The following is a 12,772-nucleotide window of genomic DNA, read 5'->3' on the forward strand; positions in this document are numbered from 1 at the left end:
AGTAAAATCAGGGTCTTTGGAGATGATGCAGTTATCTATAATGAAGTACTATCTGAAGGAAGCAGCATAAATATACAGTTGAATACTGATAAGATTTCAACGTGGTGCAGATATTGGCAACTTGCTTTAAATGTTCAGAAATGTAAAATTTTGCACTTCACAAAACGAAAAAATGTAATATCCTTTGACTATAATATCAATGAGTAAGTGTCGGAATCGACCAACTCATACAAACACCTGAGTGTAAAACTTTGTAGGGATATAAAATGGAATGATCACATAGGTTCAGTTGTGGGTAAGGCAGGTGGTAGGCTTTGGTTTATTGGTAGAATACTGTGGAAGTGTAATCAGTCTACAAAGGAGATTGCTTGCAAATCACTCATGTGGCTGGTTCTAGAATCCTGCTCAAGTGTGTGGGACCCTTACCAGATAGGACTAGCAGAGGATATTGAACATATGCAGAGAAGGACAGCATGAATGGTCACAGATTCGTTTAATCTGTGGGAGGTTGTCACAGAGAAGGAACTTAACTGGCAGACTCATCAAGACCGACATAAATTATCCCAAGAAAGTCTATTAACAAAGTTTCAGAATTGGCTTTAAATGATTACTGTAGTGTTATACTACAACCCCCTACATATCGCTCCTATAGGGATCATGAGGATAAGATTAGAATAATTAGTGCATGCACAGAGGCATTCAGACAATCACTCTTCCCACACTCCATACATGAATGGAATAGGAAGAGACCCTAATAATTGGCACAATGGGACATACCCTCTGACATGCACCTCAAGGTGGTTTGCAGAGTATAGATGTAGAAGTATAAATGAAACTCAATCTTCCACGCAAACAAAAAATTTGCCTCTTTCTTTCTTTTAACCATGGTCTTTGTAAGTACATTTGCTTGAAAGAACCTTAACCCTCCATGCAAACCAAAAATTTCTCTTTCTCTCTTTTTAGCTTATGTAATTTTGCTGTTTATAAAATACTGTACATGATTTTTATGGTACTATATGTTACATGTAGATGATATATAGACAGGAGTCCAGCTATTACTATTACTACTACTACTACTACTACTACTGTAGCTTTTTGTTGTTATAGTCTGCATTCTGAAGAGATGTTTAATGCAGCTCTCTATGCTAGTCTATCCTGAGAAAACCTCTTCACTTCTGAATAATTACAGTAACATGCTTGCTATAGTCAAGCCTTCATCTCCCACTACAAATCCCCCTGCCCCCTTTCGCCCACTTTTCTCCATTACCAAACTGATGATACCTCGATACCTCAGGATGTGTCCTATCAACTGATCCTTCCTTTTACTCAAGTTGTACCATAGTTTTTTACCCCAGTTTGATTCCGTAATTCCTCATCAGTTACCCAATCCACCTATGTAATCTTCAGATTTCTCATGTAGCGTCATATTTCAAAAGCTTCTATTATCTTCTTGTCTGAACCGTTTATCATCCATGGAGGCTACACCCCACACAAATACTTTCAGAAAATAATTTCTAAAACTTAAATTTATATTTGACATTAACAAATTTCTTGCTATCTATTTAACTAACTGGTTTTTGGATTCCTGGTATAAAGGTAAATATGTGTGACTGAATTTTGTGACTTTTGTGAGATCAAAGATTTTATCTATGTTCACCCAAAAAATCTCTCAACAGCCTGTCAAAATATTAGACTGGAAGAGTACTCTGCTCAGATTTGAAAATGTTATAGCTTTATCAGTTTCAGTGTGCAGTAACAAGATATAGTAGGAATTATGCAAGTAGAATTTAAATCACAGAAAAGAGATTTATTAAAAGAGTAAAAGGTTGCACACAGTTAGGTACAGAACAAAAATACTGTGTGAGATATGAAGAAGAGTGGAAAGAAAAATAAATGACAAAATAAATAAATAATGAGAGACATGACCACAACATATACACACTATGACAGTCTGGCGGAAGCAATGCAATACCACCCCAAGGAAAGGCAAGAATGGTAAGACTAAGAAAAAGATGAACTGGCAAAAAAAGAAAAAAAACAGTCAATCTGTAAAGTAGGAAGAAGATTATTTTATTTTTAGCCCTCTCATTTAGTTATTATCTTTTTTCTGTCTTCTATATAATTTTTCTCTTCTAGGGCTTGAGAATTTAAATTTCCAAAAGCTGGAAATTCAACATGTTTCTCACTTCTGTCTCTAACAGCATTAATATTCAGTAGCTAAAACATGGACAACATAAAGTTAGAAACAAGGTTGAATGCCAAGATTTGACTTTCTTTTAAAGAAAGAGAAGAGTAGGAAGAAAACTCCTACATCAGAGAAAGACAAGAACCAAGAAAAACCAAGTGGTCACAAGGTACTGATAACATCGACCAGAAAATGGGTTGAGCTGTGGCACAGTGCCTGACCTGAATGTCATTAACATTGAGTAAGTGACAGCTCCTTCTGTTACTTAACTTCTCAGGTTTTCAAGGCTCATATATTGCTGGATCCACATACTTACTAATAAGTCAAAGGATAGGTTTCCAATGAATAAATAGGATTAACAGGCCTGCCGTACCAATGAGGCTACATCTTGATTTTGTTCTATTATGGTATACACACTGTACCCAGCATTATTACTCACAATACTTTTAGAACATTTTTACACTCACTTAGGATTGCCGCTGCTGTGTAACCAGCTCGTTCTCTACATTCTCCAAAGAAAACAACCCTAAGAGGTGATGAGCCAACAGGCTGAGAACAGGAGGCATGTCTCATTTCACACTCATTAGCATATGTCTGCCCATTTGAAGCACAGACTGGTTCTGATCGCTGGAGAGGTGACAAGCTACTGTTGGTACAGTTGCTAACACAAGTGCATTTTCCTGATTCACAGTGTGTACCAAGTTCACATTTTATGCCTTCACACAGATCTGGTAAAAGAAAAGCAAATTTATTAATCAGATATAAACAAAAATTATTATGAGGACTCTGTATTGGGCACTACAAACCAGTGCACCAATTTATGTTCACAAAACTAAGTTTAAAGTCAGCAAAGGCAGGATATAAGTCTAAGCAAAAGATTTCACATGGTTGAAGACCTTAAATTATTTAAGGAAAAACTACACATGTGGAAAATACAATTCATTAAATTCTGCTGTTACAAAAGTGATCTAGTAACTCATGTGGAATTGCTTCTACTTCCGAGTGTACAGGATCTTTCATATACTATTACCACAAGCTCCTCTATAAGCCACAGCAAGAGCCTTCTGAAGCTGACAGGAACTTCTCCTCAGCTCGCACTCATTTCTGTATGTGATGCTGTCAGTGCCACAAACAGGAGCTTCCAACTGGAAGAGAAAAACTTAAGTCAGATAACAATAAAACAAATACATGAAAGTAATTCTCCTATTCCTCTTATTAATATTAAGAAGCAGTTGATGAGACTTTTGTCATTTTTTTATTAAAGGAATGATTCCAAATGCCAGCATATTACTACAGCCAAGACTGTGCGGTAAAATTTGCACAGTACCTATCTGTTAAATACATAAATTGTGTTCATTTGTTTAGGGGTTGTAAGGTTACGATATTGACTGAAGCCACTAGAAGTCAGTGTTGTCACACAGAGTGCAGTGGCACACACATTAAAAAGCAACAATAGGACAGTGAGGCAACTGTCCCTGTAAAGTACTGGTACCTATTAGATTCTGCACAAGCATATGTTAAAATATAAGTCAATGAAATGGCAGTGACAGAGAGATCAAATTTAAAAATTGTGATAATGTTTTGTTTTTTTGACAGTAGCATTCTGTGATATGTTAGTCAAGGTAATAGCTATTAGATTCTAAATAAAGTGAAGTGTTTTCAGAGAGTGTCTTTCATTTACCTAGAGTCACACTCCATGTCCAAAATCTTTAACCTACTAATGAGAAGGGCCACATTTATGACAGGGATTTTGCAGGATGCCTGAATGGCAGTGGCTTAGAAGTAATTATCAGGTCACCAGAGGACACATTTATGGTGATTCAATCTGGTATTAGCTCATGGTCCATTTGTATGTTGTAAAATGAGAAGCACTCTCTACCTTGCAGTTCACAGTGGGTTGCAGAGTATGTAGGTAGATATAGATTTAAATGTAAAGAGATCAATTAGCTGATGAATTATACTGCCAAAAATGTTTACTTTTACAACTAGACACTGCTAAATTGAATAAATGTTAAAAATATTGTAGTATATGGTGATAGTAGACTATAGGTTTGTTGCAATTGTTCATTAAATGTAGGACATATTCCTAACACAAACTTACTGAAGAATTTTTGTAAACACTCTGTATATGACCTAGAACACATAGTCATTGTCATGGATCAGGTGACAGTTTAATACCAAAAGCAATGGTAAAAATAAGCTTAGTTTGAAAAAGTCATACAAAAATGTCTCTGCATTAGATGAATAATGATAGTATTACATTACTTTGAGGGATAACTAAAGTATTAAAGACTGTTTTTGATCTTGTAAGTAGGCACATAGAGAGGGGAGAGACAAAGGGGGAGAGAGAGAGGGGGGGAGGGAGGGAGGGAGGGAGGGAGGGAAGGTGGGAGGGAGAGGGAGGGAGAGAGAGAGAGAGAGAGAGAGAGAGAGAGAGAGAGAGAGAGAGAGAGAGAAGAGAGAGAGGGGCAGGCCACAGGAGGGGGAGAGGAGGGAGAAGAAGATAAAGAGGGGGGAGGGTTGAATGATCTAACTATTGTAAGAACTTTGTCTCTCAAAATTGATCAGTGACAGATAGCTTGCATAAATTTTTGGTGAACTTACATACACATCTCCTTAATGGAACAGTCTACAATGAGTAATAGAAAACAGTGATTTGGAGAAAAATAAATGAGTGACTCTACGCTGACATCATAAGTTGGCTCCTTCCAACTATTAAAAAAAAAGTAGCACAAGAAATACGGCACTTATGAACTATGAGGTCATTAGAAGTGGAACACTAGCTACACTGGATATGGTGGGAAAGTACATCAACTGTGACCTGTTGAAATGAACCATTCCAGCATGCTCATGCAGTGATTTAGGAAAACTACAGAAAACCTCAATCAAGATGGCTAAATGGAGATGTGATCCCACTCCTCCCACATGTAAGTCCAGTGTATTAATGCCTAAACCACCTTACTTGGTTCTAATTAGCAAGAGATTATGCCTATGACAGAAGATGCTTAATGCATAGATGCTTTGAGAAGGAAAATGTGATACCCATGACAACCACATCGTGCATACTAGAGGCAACTAAGTATATTTCCATGAAGTTCTACAATTGCCAGTACACCATGAACAATAAAAGGAAGTTGTTGTCCTGGAAGAAAATACTGATAAATGTACTTCTACAGATGAAATTGTGTCTTATGCTGCAGACGAAGTTAATTTCCTGAATATCATAGCATCATTAACAAGGAAAAAACTGCTCATCTGAGAAACATGTACATAAAATTGTGAGCAACACTAGGAATCTCTAGAGTCAATTGTCATCAATGCCATGAAATCAGTGGTGTCATATTCAGGTTTCACTGATGAGGGTACACAATAGGTTAACTTGCTTATTTTTCCTGTGAATTTCTGTTAGTGACACAGTGATGAATATTATTATGCATATGTTTTTATTTTTAATGTTTGTATAAAGTAATGTACATAATGCACATAACTTACATCATCACAGGCCTCTGGACATATGCACCTTACTGTTCCAGCACCATCACTCTCACATATGCCATAGTGACTGCACTTATGGTTCTCACAGCCATCTGCAAGAAGAAAATTACATATATCGCTGCTGCCTAAAATTTCATAGAAAACAAATATATTATAAAATCAAAAAATTAAATGACTTGTGTTTCACTATGTCATAATAAACCAACATAAAGTTCAGAGTTCAGATCCTTTCTCCTCTTGTCCTCCTAACAGTTGGGTCTCTCTCATCCTGGGGCCTTCCTTTCCTTTTCAATCTTCCCCACCTACTCCTCTTTCCTCTGCTCTGTACACTTCAACAATGTTCTAGAATGGGCTGTACAAGTACAGGGCTATTACAAATGATTGAAGCGATTTCATAAATTCACTGTAGCTCCTTTCATTGACATATGGTCACGACACACTACAGATACGTAGAAAAACTCATAAAGTTTTGTTCGGCTGAAGCCGTACTTCAGGTTTCTGCCACCAGAGCGCTCGAGAGCACAGTGAGACAAAATGGCGACATGAGCCAAGAAAGCGTATGTCGTGCTTGAAATGCACTCACATCAGTCAGTCATAACAGTGCAACGACACTTCAGGATGAAGTTCAACAAAGATCCACCAACTGCTAACTCCATTCGGTGATGGTATGTGCAGTTTAAAGCTTCTGGATGCCTCTGTAAGGGGAAATCAAAGGGTCGGCCTGCAGTGAGCGAAGAAACAGTTGAACGTGTGCGGGCAAGTTTCACGCGTAGCCCGCAGAAGTTGACGAATAAAGCAAGCAGGGAGCTAAATGTACCACAGCCGACGCTTTGGAAAATCTTACGGAAAAGGCTAAAGCAGAAGCCTTACCGTTTACAATTGCTACAAGCCCTGACACCCGATGACAAAGTCAAACGCTTTGAATTTTCGGCGCGGTTGCAACAGCTCATGGAAGAGGATGCGTTCAGTGCGAAACTTGTTTTCAGTGATGAAGCAACATTTTTTCTTAATGGTGAAGTGAACAGATACAATGTGCGAATCTGGGCGGTAGAGAATCGTCATGCATTTGTGCAGCAAATTCGCAATTCACCAAAAGTTAACGTGTTTTGTGCAATCTCACGGTTTAAAGTTTATGACCCCTTTTTCTTCTGCGAAAAAAACATTACAGGACACGTGTATCTGGACATGCTGGAAAATTGGCTCATGCCACAACTGGAGAGCGACAGCGCTGACTTCATCTTTCAACAGGATGGTGCTCCACCGCACTTCCATCATGATGTTCGGCATTTCTTAATCAGGAGATTGGAAAACCGATGGATCGGTCATGGTGGAGATTATGATCAGCAATTCATGTCATGGCCTCCACGCTCTCCTGACTTAACCCCATGCGATTTCTTTCTGTTGGGTTATGTGAAAGGTTTAGTGTTTAAACCTCCTCTACCAAGAAACGTGCCAGAACTGCGAGCTCGCATCAACGATGCTTTCGAACTCATTGATGGGGACATGCTGCACCGAGTGTGGGAGGAACTTGATTATCGGCTTGATGTTTGCCGAATCACTAAAGGGGCACATATCGAACATTTGTGAATGCCTAAAATAACTTTTTGAGTTTTTTGTATGTGTGTGCAAAGCATTGTGAAAATATCTCAAATAATAAAGTTATTGTAGAGTTGTGAAATCGCTTCAATGATTTGTAATAACCCTGTATTTTGTAAGCAATCTCCTTTGTAGATTGAATGCATTTTCCTGGTATTCTATCAGCGAACCAGAGTCTGCCACCCACTTTACCTACGACTGAATCTATGTGGTCACTCTGTTTTACAACCCTAAAAATTGTTGCACCCAGGTATTTATATGAGCTGACTGATTCAAACAGACTCACTGATATGGTAACCATGGGATACTATATCTTTTTCATTAAAAAAAAGAAAAAAATTGTATATGAGATGCCAATTCTTGGACAACTTTAAAAACTTAGGAATATATGACTGAATATCGGTGCAGCTTCTTTCAGACAGTACTTCATTATACACTGAAGTGCAAAAGAAACTGGTACACCTGCCTAATATCTTGAAGGGCCCCTACGAGCATGCAGAAGTGCCGCAGCACGATATAGTATAGACTCGACTAATGTCTGAAGTAGTAGTGCTGGAGGGAATTGACACTATGAATCCTGCAGGGCTGTGCATAAATCAATAAGAGTATGAGATGGTGGTGATCTCTTCTGAAGAGCATGTTGCAAGGCATCCCAGATATGCTCAATAATGTTCGGGAGTCTGATGGCCAGCGGAAGAGTTTAAATCCAGAAGAGTGTTTCTGGAGCTGCTTTGTAGTAACTCTGGACTTGTGGGATTTTGCATCATCCTGCTGGAATTGTCCAAGTCCGTCGGAATGCACAACAGACATGAATGGATGCAGGTGATCAGACAGGATGCTTGCATATGTGTCACCTGTCAGAGTCATATGTAGACATATAAGGGGTCCCATATCACTCCAATTGCACATGCCCCACACTGTTACAGAGCCTCCACCAGCCTGAACGGTCCTCTGCTGACATGCAGGGTCCATGGATTCATGAGGTTGTCTCCATACCCATACATGTCCATCTGCTTGATACAATTTGAAACGAGACTCATCCAACCTGGTAACATGTTTCCAGTCATCAACAGTCCAATGTTGGCACTGACGGGTCCAGGAGAGGCATAAGGCTTTGTGTTGTGCTGTGATCAAGGGTACTCAAGTGGGCCTTCGGCTCCAAAAGCCCATAATGATGATGTTTCATAAAATGGTTTGCACACTCACTTTTGTTGATCGCCCAGCTTTGAAATCTGCAGCAGTTTGCAAAAGGATTGCACTTCAGTCACATTGAACAATTCTCTTCAGTTGTCTCTGGTCCCATTCTTGTAGGATCTTTTTCTGGCCGCTGCAATGTCAGAGATTTGACGTTTTACCAGATTCCTGATATTATATACATGGAACATTCGTGAAATGGTCATAGGGGAAAATCGCTACCTTGGAGATGCTCTGTCCCATTGCTCGTGCACCTACTGTAGCACCATGTTCAGACTCACTTAAATCTTGATAACCCGCCATTGTAGCAGCAGTAACCGATCAACAACTGCACCAGACACTTATTGTCTTATATAGGCATTGCCAACTGCAGTGCCATATTCTGCCTGTTTACATATCTCTGTAATTGAATATGCATGCCTATAGCAGTATCTTTGGTGCTTCATTGTAGATAACTGCATCATCTGCAGAAACTTTGAGGTGGCTATTAACACTGTCTGCAAGATCATTAATATACAGCATCAATAGCAAGAGTCCCAACACACTTTCCTGAAACACACCTGAAGTTTCTTCAACATCTGTCAAAGACTCTCCATCAAAAATAACTTACCGTGTCCTGTCAACCAAGATGTTCTGAATCCAGTCACAAATTTAACATGATAGCCCATATGATCATGTTTTTTTTTTTATAATAAGCATAGATGTGATATTGAGTCAATTCCAAAACTGAGAAATACTGGGTCTGACCTTCAGAACACCATGCGAAAAAGTGTTGAGCTGTGTTTTTTGAATGCAAGGTGATTGGCATTGAAGAGGTCATTCTGTTTGAGATACCTCATTACATTTGAGCTCATAAAATGTTATATGATTGTACAATACATGGAGGATAGTGTATTTTTATATGTGCCTATTGCCAGTACTAATGCTTCACCTCCTAATTAGCTATGTACCGGTCAGCAGTTCTATCACATACATTACATAATGACAGCTTTATTGTGATAAGAGCTCACATTATTCTTAAAATACAACTAGAGTGTATTATTGTGACACCAATAAACTTTGTTCTGTAATTCTGTCATCATACATTTACGATCCAGTTTATTAAGAATGTACGAAACTATGTAATTCAAAAATACAATAAATATGGACTGTGCAACTATCTCACACAGAAACAAAGTAAATTAAAAAGGTTGTGTCAATTATGTTTTCCAGACTATGCAGTGTTAAGGTTGCCATGGATATATGCTCCTGCCATTAACCAGTACTGGAGGTAAATTATGATTGTTAAACAGTAGCAAGATCATCTGGTGAAATAATTTTACAATGAAAGCTTTCGCTATGTTAAGAAAAGTAAATGTAACCATCTGAATACGAGCAAAATTGCCCAGCATCTGTTATGACAACTAAGCAAAATCTTTTTTAGGTATTTGTAGCTAGTTTTGGTCCCATTCAGTGATATTTAATCATCTTACTATTGAAATGTTGGAACTATTCTGGGTACAATCGAGTACCAAGTGGCTTTTTGAAACAGTTCACTGATTTTTCAGAAATGTCCCTAAACTAACTCTGTAATCAGTGTATTACCTAAAACTCTGAAACATGCAGCAGAAATAGTTATTTATAAAAGTGTAAACGAAAATAGATTTGCTAATACAGTAGTAGACTTGTTTCACTTCTTTCAATATCTGAACATTTTTGACATGGTAACACAGTAGTGTACATACCCCATGTTACACACAAGACCTTGTTAATGGCATTTCAGTTAGACTTTTGTATATGCTACTGGACATATAGCTGTAAATTGTATCAACACAATTTTTAACAAAACTGCTAAGGGCTTTACCTGTATATACAGTGGAACTTACTAGCAGTTTAAAACTGTGTGGTTGACAGGAACTCAAAACTGGGACCTATGCCTTTCATGGGCAATTGCTCTACTGATTGAGCTGCCTAAGCACAGTACACCCTTATAGCTTTACTTCCACCAGTAAGTCATCTCCTACCTTCCAGACATCACTGGAGTTCTCCTGCATACCTTGTGGCACACTATTTTAATCTGCCAGGAAGTTTCAAATCAGTGCACACTCCACTGTACAGTGAAAATTCATTCTGGACACAATCATCCAGGTTGCAGTTAAGCCATGTCTCCGCAATACCCTTTCTTCTATGAATGCTAGTTCTGCAAAGTACACAGGAGAATTTCTGTGAACTCTGGAAGTTAGGATATGAGGTAAAGGCAGAATTAAAGCTGTGAGGGTGGGTACTGCATCATGTCTAATAGCTCAGTTGGAAAAGCAGTTGCCCACAATAGCCAAAGGTCCCAAGTTTGGGTCCTGGTATGGCTCACAGTTTTAATCTGCAGGTAGTTTCAAACCAGCACACGCTCTGCTGCAAAGAGAAAATTCATTCTGCATAGATAGTATTGTAGTGCCTATATTCCCCACCCCACCCTTTCCGAAGTACGAGTTAACTACTGATGAGAAGTGGAGGTTGTATTAGAATACTCCTCAATAGCAACAGGAATGAAATCAGAATGAGGAAACATCAAATACAGCTTAAATTGATCCATAAATAAATTTTCTAATAAATATACTGAACAAGCATTTGGATAACTATCACATGCAAAATAAGGCCACGTTGATATTTCAAGCAGAAGTAAGGCACTGGACAGTTTTCCCATAGCAGCCCTGAAGATGTTCAACCACCTACCATTGAATATTTCAACATTGTCACTGAGGATATTCAGAACTAGACTGACACATGTGGTCAAACAACAGCCCTATATCCTGTAAATGAATTTTTCTATACAAGTGGAATTGTAGACTAGTCAACATGATAACATCACATGCGAAGCCACAAACTCGAAACACTAAGCACCTGTAAAGTGTTGTTTATAACCACTGTTTATAACATCAGTATTGTGTAATGCTTATTGTCTGTCATCTTAGTTTTAGCAGTGCTTTTAATATATAATCACTAACATGTGATGCAATCTGTCTGCTCATGGCCACTGAATGATGTTGAGTTAGTAATAGTAATAGTGCATAGGCACATAAATTTACATTGTGTTTCAGCTGTCGAACTTGCACGGTTTACCAGGGTAACCACATACACTGATGAGCCAGATTATGACCACCTGTTTAATAGCTTGTTTGCCCATCCTTGGAATGAAATACATCACTGTTCTGCAATCAGGGATCTGACAGTTTGTTGATAGGTTTGTGGAGGCACGGTTACGGATAGTGACCCAGATGGGATCCATAGGATTTACATCACGCAAATTTGGTCACCAAAACAACACCCCAATTTCACTATAATGCTCCTCAAGCCACTGTAGCATTGTTCTGGCTCTGAGACACAGACAATTCTATTGCTGAAAGATGACATCGCTGTCGGGGAAGACGTCAAACATAAAGCGATGCAGGTGGTGTCTTTGATTACTACCACACGTCCCATGTGAGCACAATACTGTTTCCACTAGCCAGTGTCCATGGCTCACTACACGTTTTGAGTTGCAAATTAGCTCAATGAGGGCATTTTTGGAGACAATCACTGACATAGTGTAGCAAAAATGTTATTCATCCAAAGAGGCAAAATGTTTTCATAGATCGATGGTCGAATCCCAATGCTCTCGTGACCCTGCAATTGTAATTGATGATGTTGTTGGGTCAACATGTGAATATGTAGAGTTGGTCTGCTGCAGAGCTCCGTGTTAACAATGTACAATGGATGGATTGTGCTCCAAAACACTTGTGCATGCACCAGCATTGTGCTCTTCGGGCAGAGATGCCACAAATCATCATCTATTCTATTTTACAGAGCAGACAAGCCTCTGAACTCCACGCTCTGTGAAGAGTCGTGGATGTCACATTCAACCTTCTAGCAACTAGTGGTAGTTCACTGCCCTTCTACCTCTTTCCAAAGATGCTCATGACAGTAGCATGTGAACATTTGACCAACTTCACCATTTTTGAGATACCCGTTCATAGCCTCTGCATAGCAATAATCTGCCCTTTGTCAGACTCACTTATCTCGATGGATTTCCCCATTTGCAGGCCATATCTTCACTAGGTGATCCCTGTCCATTTCTGCTTCACTTACATACTTTGAATCCTGCGTCAGGCGCCTGCAATGCCACCGGGCGGCATCCAGTGTTGCAGTGGGCAGTGGTCATAATGATCTGGCTTATCAGTGTACTGATCACTTTACACAAAAAGCCACAATACACTCCAACTGAAGAGATAGGCAAAATAAAGTGCTAATCTACAAGAATGTATAGGCTACTGAGATATTGCATGTTAT

The 12,772-nt window shown here is 38.9% G+C and overlaps 1 protein-coding gene across 1 annotated transcript in view; it reads right to left on the reverse strand.

Moving 5' to 3' along the window:
* Window positions 1–12,772, reverse strand: part of LOC126252249 (agrin-like) — a gene marked incomplete at its 5' end in the record, with an annotated part of 306,781 nt that overhangs the window by 206,470 nt on the left and 87,539 nt on the right. Inside the window, 3 exons of the mRNA XM_049953122.1 lie at window positions 2,653–2,913; window positions 3,216–3,330; window positions 5,678–5,772. Of these exons, the coding sequence (XP_049809079.1) occupies window positions 2,653–2,913; window positions 3,216–3,330; window positions 5,678–5,772 (471 nt within the window). The remainder of the gene's footprint in view (window positions 1–2,652; window positions 2,914–3,215; window positions 3,331–5,677; window positions 5,773–12,772) is intronic.

This window comes from Schistocerca nitens, chromosome 4, assembly GCF_023898315.1.
Source record: "Schistocerca nitens isolate TAMUIC-IGC-003100 chromosome 4, iqSchNite1.1, whole genome shotgun sequence".
Lineage (NCBI taxonomy): Eukaryota > Metazoa > Arthropoda > Insecta > Orthoptera > Acrididae > Schistocerca > Schistocerca nitens.